Raw genomic sequence first — 16798 nt, 5'->3', positions numbered from 1 at the left:
CGTGGTGGGTGCCTGTAATCCCAGCTACTTGCGAGGCTGAGGCAGAATTACTTGAACTCGAGGGGCAGAGGTTGCAGTGAGTCAAGATTGTGCCATCGTACTTCGGCCTGGGCAACAGGGCAAGACTTCATCTAAAAAAAAAAAAAAAAGATAAAGATTCTGGGAATTTCCTCAGATTCAGGGTCCTCACGTATGGTTGTCCAGGTTGTTTACTGCTCAAGGCAGGTAGAAACTCAAGTTCAGCCCATGCTGTCTCCTGGGTCATCTGCCTTTAGTACTGTTTCTAGTCAGAATAACAAACTTTTTCTCATTTACACAAAATTGCCACATAAGCTTGTGGTAGCTGTTCGTAGGACGAAGGATTTTAACGATGAAGAGATATACCCGAGATATCGCAGGTTACATTCTGGGTGTCTCAAGACCTCACACAATGCAGGAAGCATATCCTTCTGGTCAGGGCCTTGAAGGGTCAGATGCGTTACAGTCTTGTGACCTCGAAGAGCTAGGCAGAGGTTCCGATAAGCATCAGCTGGGAAAATGTTTTTGAACCTAGGGAAAACAAAAGTGAAATCTTGAGTGTCTATACCTGTGGGGAAAAGAAAGATCAGCCTGTTTCTGTGTCTATACAGAAAAAGTAGACATGAGACTCCATTTTGTTCTGTATTTGAGATGCTGTTAATCTCTGACCCTACCCCCAACCTTGTCCTTGCAATAGACATGTGCTGTGGTGACTCAAGGTTTAATGGATTTTGGGCTGTGCAGGATGTGTCTTTGTTAAACATGTGCCTGAAGCAGCTTGCTGGTTAAAAGTCATCACCATTCTCTTAATTTCAACTACCCAGGGACACGTACATGGCCAAAGGTCGCAGGGACCTCTGCCTAGGAAAGCTAGGTATTGTCCAAGGTTTCTCCCCATGTGATAGGCTGAAAATGCTGCTAAAAGGTTTATGGAGATATTTGCATATGCATCTCAAGGCACAGCATTTTCCTTTTAACTTATTCATGTCACAGAGATCTTTGTTCATATGTCTTACTGCTGATTTCCTCCCTACAATGATCCTATTGTCCAGCCACTCCCTTATCTTTAAGATGGTAAAGATAATTATCAATAAATATTAAGGGAACTCAGAGACAGGTGCCGGCGTGGGTCCTCTGTAAGCTGAGCAGAGACAGGTGCCAGCGTGGGTCCTCTGTAAGCTGAGCGCCGGTCCCCTGGGCCCACTTTTTCTTTCTCTATACTTTGTCTCTGTGTCTTTTTTTGGTTTTTTTTTTTTTTTGAGACAGTCTTGTTCTGTCGCCCAGGCTGGAGTGCAGTGGCCGGATCTCAGCTCACTGCAAGCTCCGCCTCCCGGGTTCACGCCATTCTCCTGCCTCAGCCTCCCGAGTAGCTGGGACTACAGGTGCCCGCCACCTCGCCCGGCTAGTTTTTTGTATTTTTAGTAGAGATGGGGTTTCACCGTGTTAGCCAGGATGGTCTCGATCTCCTGACCTCGTGATCCGCCCGTCTCGGCCTCCCAGAGTGCTGGGATTACAGGCGTGAGCCGCCGCGCCCGGCCTCTCATTTCTTTTCTCAAGTCTCTCCTTACCTAAGGAGAAAGGCCCACAGGTGTGGAGGGCAGGCCACCCCTCCATATACCTATGTTGTACTTAAATAGAAACTAGGGGCTCAATATATTTAGGCTATTTTTTCCATGTTTAATTTTTTTATTTTAAATCTTTATATAGATTTTTTTTTTGAGATGGAGTCTCACTCTGTCGCACAGGCTGGAGCGCAGTGGCACGATCTCAGCTCACTGCATGCGAACTCCACCTCCCGGACTCATGTGACTCTTACCTCGGCCTCCGAAGTAGCTGGTATTACAGGCGCCCGCCACCACGCCCGGATAATTTTTGTATTTTTAGTAGAGGCGGGGTTTTGCCATCTTGGCTAGGCTGGTCTGGAACTCCTGACCTCAAGTGATCTGTCTGCCTCAGCCTCCCGAAGTGTTGGAATTACAGGTGTGAGCCACTGTGCCCGACCCCTAAAAATTACTTTCTACGATTATCCCACGAGACAAATTTAAGGACAGGACTCTCAATTCTCTGTGTCTTCAGCACTTAAGAGTCTACGGGCCGGGTGCGGTGGCTCACGCCTGTAATCCCAGCACTTTGGGAGGCTGGGACAGGCGGAACACGAGGTCAGGAGATCGAGATCATCCTGGCTAACACAGTGAAAACCCGTCTCTACTAAAAACACAAAAAATTAGCTGGGCATGGTGGTGGGCGCCTGTAGTCCCAGCTACTTGGGAGGCTGAACCAGGAGAATGGGAGGTGGAACTTGCAAGTGAGCCGAGATTGTGCCACTGCACTCCAGCACTCCAGCCTGGGCGTCACGTGAGACTCCATCTCAAAAAAGTCTATGACAGGAATTTGAATATTGTTCCAATATTAAAATTGTAACATTTTCACACCCTTAGGATTTTAGTTCATGAATTAGTGTCTACTTACACCAGTCTCTGGAGATGACAGTTGTCAGAGGCTATCTGTTCACACAGGATCTTTACTAGGGAGGCACTCAGAAAGCTATTATTGATTTCTAGACCCATCAGATCCTTATTTGAGCCAAATATGGAACAAAGGTCCGTCCAGAAAGGAAGCATGTCCTGATCATCCTGGGATCTACAGGGAAGAGAAAGGGGTTACATCAATGTAGGTTCATCATGGCTGAAGTATTTAGGGTTTCTCTGGGCATATACCCCTAACAAATAAGTAGAAATAAGTATAACTGAAAGCTGGACCATTTAATCTTTTGGCACCACCATCAGACAACTCAACAGCCAAGAAGCATCACAGAAGAAAGAACCTACTCTTACACAAAAATTCAACAGAGGGTAAAAATAAGTTAAAATGCTAAGCACATCATTGATAAAAGAATACAGGCCGGGCACGGTGGCTCATGCCTGTAATCCTAGTGCTTTGTAAGGCTGAGGCGGTGGGATCACCTGAGGTCAGGAGTTCGAAACCAGCCTGGCCAACATGGTGAAACCTTGTCTCTACTAAAAGTACAAAAATTAGCCAGGCGTGGTTGTGGGTGGAGGTAATCCCAGCTACTCGTGAGGCTGAGGCAGGAGAATCAGTGAACCTGGTGGGGTGGAGGTTGCAGCGAGCTGAGATTGGGCCACTTCACTCCAACCTGGGCAAAAGAGTGAAACGCTGTCACCAAAAAAAAAAAAAAAAAAAAAAAAAATCGTGAATATACATGTCAATAAAAAATATTTAGGCAGGGTGTATGGTACCTCATGTCTGTGATCCCAGTTCAAGACCAGCCTGGGCAACATAGTGAGATTCTTTAAAAAAAAAAAAAAGTCACTTAAGTTAGCTGAGCACGATGGTGCACACCTAATACTTGTCATCCCAGGTACTCAGGAGCTTCACTTGAGCCCAGAAGTTTGAAGCTGCAGTCAGCTATGATTGCACCATTGTACTCCAGCCTGAGCAACAGAGCAAGACCCTGCCTTAAAAAATAGATATTTGGGCCGGGCATGGTGAATCATGCCTGTATTCCCACTTTGGGAGGCTGAGGCAGGTGGATCACCTGAGGTCAGGAGGAGTTCAAGACCAGACTGGCCAACATGGTGAGACTCTGTCTCTACTAAAAATACAAAAACTAGCCGGGCATGGTGACAGGTCCCAGCTACTCAGGAGGCTGAGGCAGGAGAATCGCTTGAACCCGGGAGGCAGAGGTTGCAGTGAGCCAAGATCGTGCCACTGCGCTCCAGCCTGGGTGACAGAGCAAGACTCCGTCTAAAAAAAAAAAAAAAAAAAAAGAGTCCAAAAAGAGGGAATTCCTGAGCCTAAGCCACAGCACATAGGAGGCTCTGGCCTCTTCCTAAGGGCGCATGGGATGAGGTTAAACGACCGGTCGAGTGAAAGGTTCCTACCTCTCAGACTCAGCGTTGGATTCAGACGCAGCGACATTCTCCGGGAGCGTCTCCTTTTTTATCACCTGCAGTGACATTTTCTGCAAGTTTTGACAGTGCTTGAAGCAGAATGAAGATGGCGCAATGTCTACTGCATTTAAGTGCAGGGATATTTCTTTGAACTGAGCCATCACCTCCTTCACCAGCTCGTCCTCCTGAGACTCGTACAGACAGCAGAGGAGCTCCCTCAGGTCTGCCGCAGTGAAATGTCCATTCTTACGACTTACGTCGCATCGCAGCAATTCCTGTTTGATCTCTGGTGACATCCGCCAGCCAAAGGTGGCCTCCAACTCCTTGACTCTCTTCTCATTAGCCAGGCCGAACAAGAAGCGTCCTGCCTGGATCAGGTCGGGGTTCTTGAGTCTTTCTTCTCTGGAAAGCAGCTTCTGCACGTCCCCAATGTCCCAGGCATGGCCGTCCCTGTCCTCCTCCTCCTCCTTCTCCAGGGCGTAGAACAGCGCAGTGAGAAACTGCTGGAAGCTGAGGTGGATGAAGGAGTAGCAGCCTTTGGCGACTCCGTCCTGGCGGAGGATGTCTCTGTCCAGGAACAGGCGGAGGTCGGACTCCTGCACCCCAGCGCTTTCCAGGTCCTCTCCGTGGAGCACGGACATCTGCGCCCACAAACCCTGCGCGGCCAGGAGGCTCAGCGCCCGCAGCGCGCCCCGGAGCTGTGCGCCCTGCGGGAACTGGCTGCAGAGGAAGCGCAGGAACAGCCCCGTGCTGGTGAGGCAGGTGGAGGCCGGGTCCTCCCCCTTCTCCATCTGCAGCTTCAGAGTCGTACACACGATCCAGCACACCGCGGGCGCCGAGCCCAGCTGGAACAGGGCCGCGTTGCTCCTCATCAGCTCAAAGGCACGCATGGCTTGGTCCTCATCTCCAAAGTGTCTCAGGAAATAGGCCCTCCTGTCCTCCTCCAGGAACCCCTCCACCCTTATGTAGATGGGCTGCTCTGCCAGGAACCGGAGGTCCCTCAGGGCCCTGGGCCGCGTGGTGACCAGCAGGGTTGCCTTGGGTAACATCTTCCTCTTCAGCAAACTCCCCAGGAGGACCGGCACCGGCTTCTGCTGCTCCCAGTCCCCGCAGATGTCCTGGATCAGCGCCCCAGGTGGGGCTCCCAGCTCATCGAAACCGTCAATCACAAACAAGATTTTCTGTGCTTGGGCTAGGATGTGTGGAATGTCATCCTGCAGTTCAGGCCAGTCCCTGAAGACCATCTGTGCAAAACTGCACGGGCCCAGGCGGCTGAGCTCCCTGCAGCTGAGGTAGAAAGCGTATTTGAATTTCTGGATGAGGTCATCCTCTGTCCAGTCCAGCATTAGTTTATTGGCCAGCGTGGTTTTCCCAAGGCCTGCAGGACTGTGCAGCACCACTGTGTGTGAGAAGGGCCCGGGAAGCACCCTGGGGTTGCTGAATGGGATCAGCATCCTGTATCTCTCAGCCATAACATGGACCTCTTTGCTGTCTCCAGGCCAGCTCTGCCACATCTCCCGGAACTTCGTCTTCAGTATAAGCCTGTACCTATCCTCGTTATCTTTGGTGAGGAGGGAAGGGAGAGGATGTAATCAGTTATCCATAGGGAAAACCAGAACAACAAAATGTCTTGTGTTGGCTGGGCGCGGTGGCTCACACTTGTAATCCCAGCCCTTTGGGAGGCCGAGGCAGGCCGATCATCTGAGGTTGGGAGTTCAAGACCAGCCTGACCAACATGAAGAAACCTTGTCTCTACTAAAAAATAAGTTAGCTGGGTGTGGTGGAGCACGCCTGTATTCCCAGCTACTTGGGAGGCTGAGGCAGAATTGCTTGAACCTGGGAGACGGAGGTTGCAGTGAACAGAGATCATGCCATGGCACTCCAGCCTGGGCAACAAGAGTGAAACTGTGTCTCAATACATACATATATACACACGTACATACATACACGCTTTGTGTTACATAGGAAAGTTAAGAGGACTTCAAGTTTATAAAGAGAAACCTGATCCCAACCTCACTGCAGGAAGATACAGTACAGACCTGACTTTTCTCCTTTGACTTTGAAGACTTCAGTCAGGACAGTGACGTCTTCCTCTGTTTCTGTGCACTCTATAAAATACAAACTCATGTGAACGTGACACAAAATCAGGTGTATTTCCTGTGGAGTCCCAGTGAGGGAAAAGGAGTGAAGCTGACAGGACCAGCTGGAGAAACAGATAAAGCAAGTGAGCTACAAATATGTTTTCCGGCCAGGTGTGACGGCTCATGTCTCTAATCCCAGCACTTTGGGAAGCTGAGGTGGGCGGATCACTTGAGCTCAGGAGCTCCAGACCAGCCTGGCCAACACAGAGAAACCCCGTCTTTACTAAAAATGCAAAAAGTAGCCAGGCGTAGTGGTGCACAGCTACTTGGGAGGCTGAGAGACGCGAGGTTGCAGTAAGAGATCCAGCGCTCCAGCCTGGGCAACAGAGCAATACTCCATCTCAAAAAAACAAGCTTTCTTCCATGGTTTAGAACATACAAACAAGAGGAAACAGGTCAGCTATAGGTTTTTTTTTTTTTTTTTGAGACAGTCTCACTGTTGCCCAGGCTGGAATGCAGTGGCGCAATCTTGGCTCACTGCAACCTCCGCCTCCCGGGTTCAAGTGATTCTCCTGCCTCAGCCTCCCGAGTAGCTGGAATTATAGACATGCGCCACTGCGTCTGGCTAATTTTTGTATTTTTAGTAGAGACGGGGTTTCGTCATGTTGGCCAGGCCGGTCTAGAACTACTGACCTCAGGTGATCCACCCACCTCAGCCTCCCAAAGTGCTGGGATTACAGTGTGAACCACTGTGCCGGGCCAGGTCTGCTTTTATGGTCCAGGAGATATGGTCCAAGATGTTTAGCCTTCCTGACCAGATCACACACACAGCTGCTCACAAACTCCCTGCTTGCCATGAAACGCCTCAGTTTATCAAACATGTCTGCTGAAGGAAGATGGCAAGTTAAACCGCCTGTTGACTTGACCTTATCAATCAGCCCAAGCCCTATTCTATAAAATCTGCAGGAAGCTGTGGTCTCCTGGCAGTGAGTTTCTCCCGTGACAGCCTGCCTGCTGTGGTCTGCCAATGTCTTCTCCTACTTTCTCCAATAAATCTGCCTTTCTTTACATACGATTGTCTTGATAAATTTCTTTACCCGTCGTGCCACCAAGCACTATTCACCCCCATTTCCTGCTGAAGCATGACAGACAGCAGGCTCCACAGTGCCCCCAGTCTCACTGGAATTCTTTGTCGAGATTGTGTGCTGGGAATGACATTGGCCACGTCTAGAGAGATGAACAGGGCAAACAATTCCTTCAACCAAGTTACTCACCTGTATTCTACAGAGCCATAACAAGAAATACTTGCTCTATCAAAAGTCAATGTGGGCTAGGTACAGTGGCTTACACCTGTAATCCTAGCACTTTGGGAGGCCGAGGCAGGTGGATCACCTGAGGTCAGGAGTTTGAGACCAGCCTGACAAACACGGTGAGACCCTATGTCTACACAAAAAAAAAAAAAAAAAAAAAAAAAAGAAAAAGAAGAAAAAAAAAAAAAGAAAAAAAAATTAGTCAGATGTGGTGGTGGGCGCCTATAATCCCAGCTACTTGGGAGGCTGAGGCAGGAGAATCGCTTGAATCTGGGAGGTGGAGGTTGTGGTGAGCCAAGATCACGCCATTGCACTCCAGCCTGGGCGACAAGGGAGAAACTCTGAAGACAAAACAAAAATGCTACCAGGAAGATACAAGGGAACATGAGAGTAAGCAAGGCTGATCTTAAACTGATCGCAGGCTGGGTGTGGTAGCTCCCACCTGTAATCCTAGCACTTTGGGAGACCCAGGTAGGCAGATTACTTGAGGTTAGGAGTTCCAGACCAACCTGGCTACCCTGGGGAGACTATCTGTACTAAAAACACAAAAGTTAGCCAGGCATAGTGGTGGGCACCTAGTAGTCCCAGTACCTGGGGAGGCTGCGGCAGAAACATCCCTTAGAACCTGGGAGGCAGAGATTGCAGTGAGCCGAGATCGAGCCACTGGACTCCAGCCTGCGTGACACAGTGAGACTCCATTTCCAGAAAAAAACCCAGAAAAAACCTGATCACAAAGTCAGCTCAGACAAGTCACCTACCCATAAGACTCAATTTTCTGAGTTGTTTAAAGTTGTCTGAACAATGTACCATAAATACATTTATACCTGTCAATTTTTTTTTGAGACGGAGTCTCGCTCTATCACCAGGCTGGAGTACAGCGGCACGATCTCAGCTCACTACAACCTCTGCCTCCCAGGTTCAAGGGATTCTCCTGCCTCAGCCTTCTGAGTAGCTGGGACTACAGGTACACGCCACCACACCCAGCTAATTTTTGTATTTTTAGTAGAGACAGGGTTTCACCATGTTGGCCAGGATGGTCTCAATCTCTTGAACTCACGATCCACCCGCCTCAGCCTCCCAAAGTGCTGGGAGATTACAGGTGTGAGCTACCGTGCCTGGCCACCTGTCAACTTGTAAAGAATTTAAAGAAGGCCGCGTGCTGTGGCTCATGCCTGTGATCCCAGCACTTTGGGAGGCTGAAGGGGGCAGATCTCTTGAGGTCAGGAGTTCGAGACCAGCCTGACTGAGATGGTGAAACCTGTCTCTACTAAAAATATAAAAAAAAGAAAAAATTAGCCGGGCTTGGTGGCGTGCACCTATAATCCCAGCGACTTGGGAGGCTGAGGTAGGAGAATCACTTGAACCTGGGAGGCGGAGGCTGCAGTGAACAGGGATGATACCACTGCACTCCAGCCTGGATGACAAGAACAAGACTTCGTCTCAAAAAACAAAAACAAAAAAATAGCTGGGTGTGGTGGCAGGCACCTGCAATCCCAGCTACTCAGGAGGCTGAGGCAGGAGTCAGGAGAATCGCTTGAACCTGGGAGGTGGAGGTTGCAGTGAGCAGAGATAGCACCACTGCATTCCAGCCTGGGCGACAGAGAAACTCCATCTCAAAACAAAAACAAACCTGCACCATGCTCCTAACTTTCTACAGACTGGTTCTAATTCTCCGCAACGTTTGTTCTTCCCGTTATTCTTAGGGAAGGGAGGTTGGAATTCTCTAGGAGACAGTGGGCAGATTAAGAATAGTGGAGGAGGCCGGGCGCGGTGGCTCACGCCTGTAATCCCAGCACTTTGGGAGGCCGAGGCGGGCGGATCACAAGGTCAGGAGATCGAGACCACGGTGAAACCCCGTCTCTACTAAAAATTACAAAAAATTAGCCGGGCGCGGTTGTGGGCGCCTGTAGTCCCAGCTACTCGGGAGGCTGAGGCAGGAGAATGGCGTGAACCCGGGAGGCGGAGCTTGCAGTGAGCCGAGATCGCGCCACTGCACTCCAGCCTGGGCTGGGCGACAGAGTGAGACTCCGTCTCAAAAAAAAAAAAAAAAAAAGAATAGTGGAGGAAAAGATCGGAAAGAGACAGGGTTCTTAAAAGGAACAGGAGAAAGCAGCAAGAAGGGGCAGCTTCCCTCAGCTGACTCCAGCATTGGAGGTCCTGTCACCCACCTAGTGTTCCTGCTTTGAAACGCTCCAGCATTTCCTCCACGTCTACAGGTTGTCTTTCTTTCCGTGTTATCCCTGAAGAAAAAGGGGGGGCATTACTGGCCTGTTGCTGTGCTGGCAGTGGGCCTCCAAGATGGCTCAAGTGGACCACTGAGTCTCAATAGTTAAGCCAAGATGAGGTAATTTACTAGATTACTAAAAAGGATGTTGACGAGGTACTGGATGTAAAAGTGCAAGTACATTAGGCCATGATCCCAGGTTTAGGTGCCTTTCTGGTGTGAATTCTAAAAGTTCAGAACTCAAGGCGTGAAAAACAGACACACAGACACACACACAGTACTCACGCATAAGGTCACTGGAAAGGCTTTGAGGATTAACTGCCTAATTTTTCTTGAGACGGAGTTTCGCTCTTGTTGCCCGGGCTGGAGTGCAGTGGCGCGATCTCGGCTCACTGCAACCTCTGCCTCCTGGGTTGAAGTGATTCTCCTGCCTCAGCCTCCTGAGTAGCTGGGACGAGGGTCATGGGCCACCATGTCCGGCTAATTTTGTATTTTTAGTACAGACAGGGTTTCTCCATGTTGGTCAGGCTGGTCTCAAGCTCCCAACCTCAGGTTATCTGTCTGCGGGGCCTAACTCCCTAGTTTCTGATGAGGTAGATAAATTTAAAATGAACTGGGAAAGAATATAAGTACAAGGTGGAATCAGTCGGGTGGGGTGGCTCACGCCTGTAATCCCAACACTTTGGGAGGCCGAGGCAGGTGGATCATTAAGTCAGGAGATTGAGACCATCCTGGCCAACAGGGTGAAGCCCCATCTCTACTAAAACACAAAAAATTAGCCGGGCATGGTGGTGCCCAACTGTAGTCCCAGGTACTTGGGAGGCTGAGGCAGGGGAATTGCTTGAACCCAGGAGGCGGAGACTGAAGTGAGCCACGATTGTGCCACTGCGCTCCAGCCTGGCAACAAAGCAAGTGAGACTCAATCTCAAAAAAAAAAGAAAAAAAAAAAGAACAAGGTGGAATCCTAATATCTGCAGCTTAACCCTGGATAATGAAGGGGCGAGTCCATGGAACTCCTGAAAAGATGCTGGGGAGGCAGCTGGACACGGGCATGTGACCCTCAGGACAAAGGCTGGTCTGAGAAGAGCCTTTAGAGTCTTCACCACCAGGCGTGGTGGCTCACGCCTGTAATCCCAGCACGTTGTGAGGCTGAGGCAGACAGATCACTTGAGGCCAGGAGTTCGAGACCAGCCTGGCCAACATGGTGAAACCCTGTCTCTACTGAAAATACGAAAATTAGCCAGGCGTGGTGGTAGGCACCTGTAATCCCAGCTACTAGGGAGACTGAGGCAGAAGAAATCTCTTGAATCTGGGAGGCGGAGGCTGCAGTGAGATTGTACCACTGTACTCTAGCCTGGGTGACAGAGCAAGACTGTCTCAAAAAAGGTCTTCATGAGGCTGGGCACAGTGGCTCACACCTATAATCCCAGCACTTTGGGAGGCTGAGGCAGGTGGATCACGAGGTCAGGAGTTTGAGACCAGCCTGACGAACATGGTGAAATTAGCTGGGTGTGGTGGCGGGTGCCTGTAATCCCAGCTACTCTGGAGGCTGCGGCAAGAGAATCGCTTGAACCTGGGAGGCGGAGGTCAGGTTACAGTGAGCCAAGATCATGCCACTGAATTCCATCCTGGGCAAAAGAGTAAGACTTTATCAAAAAAATAAAAATAATAATAATAATAAAAGTCTTCATGGCCAGGTGTGGTGAATCATGTCTGTAACCCCAGCACTCTGGGAGGCCAAGGTGGGAGGATCACTTGAGACCAGGAGTTTGACACCGTATCTGGCAACACAGTGAAACTGTCCCCACCAAAAATACAAATATTAGTCAGGTGTGGCAGGGCACACCTGTAGTTCCAGCTACTCAGGAGTCTGAGGTAAAAGGATCTCTGAAGCCTGGAAGGTTGAGGCTGCAATGAGCTATGATTGTGCCACCGCAATCAAGCCAGGGCAACAGAGCAAGAACCCATCTCAAAAAAAAAAAAAAAAAATCAGCCGGGCGCGGTGGCTCAAGCCTGTAATCCCAGCACTTTGGGAGGCCGAGACGGGCGGATCACGAGGTCAGGAGATCGAGACCATCCTGGCTAACACGGTGAAACCCCGTCTCTACTAAGAAATACAAAAAATAGCCGGGTGAGGTGGCAGGCGCCTGTAGTCCCAGCTACTCGGGAGGCTGAGGCCGGAGAATGGCGTGAACCCGGGAGGCGGAGCTTGCAGTGAGCTGAGATCCGGCCACTGCACTGCAGCCTGGGCTACAGAGCGAGACTCCGTCTCCAAAAAAAAAAAAAAAAAAAAATCTTCAGGATATAAATAGCTGGTAAGGGCCAGGTGTCATGGCTCACACCTGTACCCCAGCACTTTGGGAGGATAAGGTGGGAGGACTGATTAAGTTTAGTAATTCAAGACCAGCCTGGGCAACATAGCAAGACCCTGTCTCTACAAAAAGTGAAAAAATTAGCCAGGAGGGGTGGCAAGTACCTGTGGTCCCAGCTACTCAGGAGGCTGAGGCAGGAGGATTGCCTAAGCCTGGGTGGTCAGGGCTGCAGTGAGCCATGATTGCACCACTGCACTCCAGCCTAAGTGACAGAGTGAAGTCCCGTTTCAAAAACAGAAAAGCCAGGTGTGGTAACTCACTCACACCTACAATTCCAGCACTTTGGGAGGCTGAGGTGGGCAGATCACTTGAGGTCAGGAGTTCAAGACCAGCCCGGCCAACATAGTGAAACCCCATCTCTATACATCTCTATAAAAACCACAAAAATCTAGCCAGGCCTGGTGGTGGGTGCCTGTAATCCCAGCTACTCCAGAGGCTGAGGCAGGAGAATTGCTTGAAGCCGGGAGGCGGAGGTTGCAGTCAGCTGAGATTGTGCCACTGCACTCCAGCCTAGGCGACAGAGCAAGGCTCCATCTCAAAAAAGAAGTCTCTAGCTTATCCACTTTCAAAGGCCAAGCTTACCCTTCCCCACTTTGTATGTATTTATAGATTTCCAACAAATGCTATCGTGTTTCAGCTTCCCAGGGCTTACTGCTACCCACCTGTGTGACCGGCTCCGTCCTGGGAGCAGGGATGAGAAGTCCGGCATTTCTTTACATTCTTAGTAGTCAGCAGCCTCTTCTTAAAACAAAGCCCCAAGTCCTCAAATCTCACATGAAGAATAAAAGTCATAAATGAGTAACTTACCTAATGATAAAGGCTTGTGTTTATTAAATGATTTCAAAGCTGCTTCTGAAAAAGGAAAACGGAGGGGAGATTTGCATTTTAATATAAACTCAAGATTTTATCACCTTCATAAAAGACAACACTTAGAACTGGATCACTTGGTCTTTTATATCCTCAGTTCAAAATGCTTGCAGCTTTTTTTTTTTTTTTTGAGATAGTCTCACTCTGTCACCCAGGCTGGAGTGGCAAGATCTTGGCTCACTGCAACCTCCGTCTCCCAGGTTCAAGTGATTCTGCTGCCTCAGCCTCCTGAGTAGCTGGGACTACAGGCACGCACCACCATGCCTGGCTAAGTTTTATATTTTTAGTACAGATGGGGTTTCACCATTTTGGCCAGGCTGGTCTCAAACTCCTGACATCATGATCCGTCTACCTTGGCCTCCCAAAATGCTGGGATTACAGGCATGAGCCACCGCTCCCGGCCGCTTGTATCTTTTAGCCAGCATCCTTAGATCTGCAGATAGGATCAACGCACTCAAGCCTTAGCACAATCTTCTTTGTAGTTTTAGCCTTTTTCCAGAAGATTGCCTTAGTCTGCCCACCGCAGTCACTCTGCTTCCTGGCGTAACACTGCTTCCCCTGGGCACACCAAAAGCCTTGCCCTGTGTCACTCTGTGGGGATGGTGCTTGCCACACCTCTTACAGAAAGTCCGGTGGGTTTTAGGAACATTCACCATGTTTGTGTGAGCGCGATCGGCACAGAAAGAAACTCTGCATCTTTTTCAGAGCCCAGACCCTCGTAAGTTTACAACTCTCTGGGTTTCCTCCTTCTATTTTCAAACTTGTAACATCCGGAGGCCAGCTAGAGGTAAAAACCCTTGGCTGGGCATGGTTGCTCACGCCTGTAATCCCAACACTGGGAGGCCGAGGTGGGCAGATCGAGGTGGGCAGATCACCTGAGATCGGGAGTTTGAGATCAGTCTGGCCCACATGGTGAAGCCCCATCTCTACTAAAATACAAAAATTAGCGAGCATGGTGGTAGGCGCCTGTAATCCCAGCTGCTTGGGAGGCTGAGGCAGGAGAACCACTCCTTCCCGGGAGGCGGAGGTTGCAGTGAGCCGAGACCGTGACATTCTACTCTAGCCTGGGTGACAAGAGTGAAACTTCGTCTCAAAAAAAAAAAAAAAAAAAAAAAGGAAAAAAGGGGCCGGGCCCAGTGGCCCGGTTACAAGCCTGTAATCCCAGCACTTTGGGAGGCCGAGACGGGTGGATCACAAGGTCAGGAGATCGAGACCATCCTGGCTAACACGGTGAAACCCCGTCTCTACTAAAAAATACAAAAAACTAGCCGGGCGAGGTGGCGGGCGCCTGTAATCCCAGCTACTCGGAGGCTGAGGCAGGGGAAGGGTGTAAACCCAGGAGGCGGAGCTTGCAGTGAGCTGATATCTCCACACTGCCCTCCAGCCTGGGTGACAGAGCGGAGACTCTGTCTCAAAAAAAAAAAAAACAAAACCAAAAACCCTCACCCATCCATTAAAGATAGGAAATATTATGCTAAGAAGTGATCTCCAACTGAAATAAAACTGGCAATTTTTACAGAAGACAGGATTTCCTCAAGGTTGAAGAGTATTCCATTGTGTAATTAATACCAATTTTTTTTTTTTGAGAGGGAGTCTTGCTCCGTCACCCAGGCTGGAGTGAAATGGTACAATCTCAGCTCACTGCAACCTCCAACTCCCTGGTTCCAGCGATCCTCTTGCCTCAGCCTCCCAAGTAGCTGGGACTACAGGCGCCCACCACCATGCCTGGCTAATTTTTTTGTATTTTTAGTAGAGACAGGGTTTCCCCACGTTGGCCAGGCTGCTCTCAAACTCCTGGCCTCAAGTGATCCACCCGCCTTGGTCTCCTAAAGTGATGGGATTACAGGCGTGAGCCACCGTGCCCAGCCTACCATGTTTCCTTTTTGAGGCTTGGGGTCCCAATAATCTCATAACCCAGGCAGTAGGCAGTGTACCCAACGGGCACCACATTTTCCATTTATCCAGTGATGGTCACTTAGACTGACTGTATCTTGGTAACTGTAAATAAGGCTGCACTGGCCAGGCACTGTGGCTCATGTTTCTGATCCCAGGACTTTGGGAAGCCAAGTCAGGAGGATCAGCTGAGCCCACAGGAGTTTCAGACCAGCCTCGGCAACATGGTGAAACCCGGTCTCTACAAAAAAATACAAAGATCAGCGAGGTGTGGTGGGAGGCTATAGTGGCAGGATTGCTCGAGTCTGGGAGGTCGAGGCTGCAATGAGCTATGATTGCCCCACTGTACTCCAGCCTGAGCCACAAGGCGAGACCCTGTTTCAAAAAACAGTATAGCCAGGTGGCGGCTCACGCCTGTAATTCCAACACATTGGGAGGCTGAGGCGGTTTGATCACGCAATCAGGAGTTCAAGAGCAGCCTGTCCAACATAGTGAAATCCCGTCTCTATTAAAATACAAAATTTAGCCAGGCACAGGGGCAGGTGCCTGTACAATCCCAGCTACTCAGGAGGCTGATGCAGGAGAATCGCTGGAACCCGGGGGGGCGGATGAACTGAGATTGCGCCACTGCACTCCATCCTGCACAACAGAGTGAGACTCGTCTCAAACAAACAAAAAGTGTAAAATAAAGTTGTGGGGTAGAAAGGAGAGTTGTTTTGGCCGGGCGCGGTGGCTCAAGCCTGTAATCCCAGCACTTTGGGAGGCGGAGATGGGTGGATCACGAGGTCAGGAGATCGAGACCATCCTGGCTAACACAGTGAAACCCCGTCTCTACTAAGAAATACAAAAAACGGCCGGGCACGGTGGCTCAAGCCTGTAATCCCAGCACTTTGGGAGGCCGAGGCGGGCGGATCACTAGGTCAGGAGATCGAGACCATCCTGGCTAACACGGTGAAACCCCGTCTCTACTAAAAAATACAAAAAACTAGCCGGGCGAGGTGGCGGGCGCCTGTAGTCCCAGCTACTCAGGAGGCTGAGACAGGAGAATGGCCCGAACCCGGGAGGCGGAGCTTGCAGTGAGCTGAGATCCGGCCACTGCACTCCAGCCTGGGCGACAGAGCGAGACTCCGTCTCAGAGAAAAAAAAAAAAAAAAAGAAATACAAAAAACTAGCCGGGCGCGGTGGCGGCGCCTGTAGTCCCAGCTACTCGGGAGGCTGAGGCAGGAGAATGGCGGGAACCCGGGAGGCGGAGCTTGCAGTGAGCTGAGATCTGGCCACTGCACTCCAGCCTGGGCGACAGAGCGAGACTCCGTCTCAAAAAAAAAAAAAAAAGTAGAGTTGTTTTAAATGCACTAGCTGGCTGGGTGCAGTGGCTCACGCCTGTAATCTCAACATTTTGGGAGGCCAAAGTAGGCAGATCACGAGGTCAGGACAGAGACTATCCTGGCTAACATGGTGAAACTCCATCTGTATTTAAAACACAAATAAAATCAGCCAGGCATGGTGGGACGTGCTTGTAATTCTGGCTACTCGGGAGGCTGAGGCAGGAGAATCACTTGAACCCAGGAGGCGGAGGCTGCAGTGAGCCGAGATCATGCCACTGCACCCCAGCCTGGGTGACAGAGCGAGATCCTCTCTCAAGAGAGAAATAACCACAGTTCATGTGCATTTTATTGTAATTATTAATTGTCTTTGCCCCCATTATTTTTGATCTGGGATTGGTTAAATCCACAGATATGTCAGGCCAACGGTACGATCCCTGAAAGGGATAGAAACAGGTCGAAAATAAGGACCAGGACAGACACCAGAGTTGATGAAGATCTAGCACCTGTATTCAGAACAAGCAGTCCCTCTCTAAGCCTCAATGCCATTCTTTTTTGAGACCGAGTTTTGCTTGTTGCCCAGGCTGGAGTGCAATGGCGTGATCTCGGCTCACTGCAACCTCCACCTCCTGGGTTCAAGGGATTCTCCTGCCTCAGCCTCCCGAGTAGCTGGGATTACAGGTGTCTGCCACCACGCTTGGCTAATTTTTATATTTTTAGTAGAGATGCGGTTTCACCATGTTGGTCAGGCTGGTTTCAAACTCCTGACCTCAGGTGATCCACCCAAGTTGGCCTCCCAA

At 50.0% G+C, this 16798-nt stretch overlaps 1 protein-coding gene across 2 annotated transcripts in view; it reads right to left on the bottom strand.

Annotated features, from left to right (window-relative positions):
* Nucleotides 1–16798, bottom strand: part of NLRP2 (NLR family pyrin domain containing 2) — a 32808-nt gene that overhangs the window by 9434 nt on the left and 6576 nt on the right. Inside the window, exons 3-8 of one of the 2 annotated variants that reach the window (XM_005590357.5) lie at nucleotides 12724–12768; nucleotides 9489–9560; nucleotides 5969–6037; nucleotides 3921–5490; nucleotides 2488–2658; nucleotides 385–549 (exon numbers count right to left, since the gene is read on the bottom strand). In XM_005590357.5, coding sequence (XP_005590414.3) covers nucleotides 385–549; nucleotides 2488–2658; nucleotides 3921–5490; nucleotides 5969–6037; nucleotides 9489–9560; nucleotides 12724–12768 — 2092 coding nt within the window. Of the gene's footprint in view, nucleotides 1–384; nucleotides 550–2487; nucleotides 2659–3920; nucleotides 5491–5780; nucleotides 5816–5968; nucleotides 6038–9488; nucleotides 9561–12723; nucleotides 12769–16798 lie in introns of those variants that run through there. The other variant, XM_065534923.1, reaches the window with a different exon arrangement.

This window comes from Macaca fascicularis, chromosome 19 (assembly GCF_037993035.2).
Source record: "Macaca fascicularis isolate 582-1 chromosome 19, T2T-MFA8v1.1".
NCBI classification, from domain to species: domain Eukaryota; kingdom Metazoa; phylum Chordata; class Mammalia; order Primates; family Cercopithecidae; genus Macaca; species Macaca fascicularis.
Note: the sequence above shows the minus strand (reverse complement) of the source record. Positions and strands in the feature narration are given on the sequence as shown.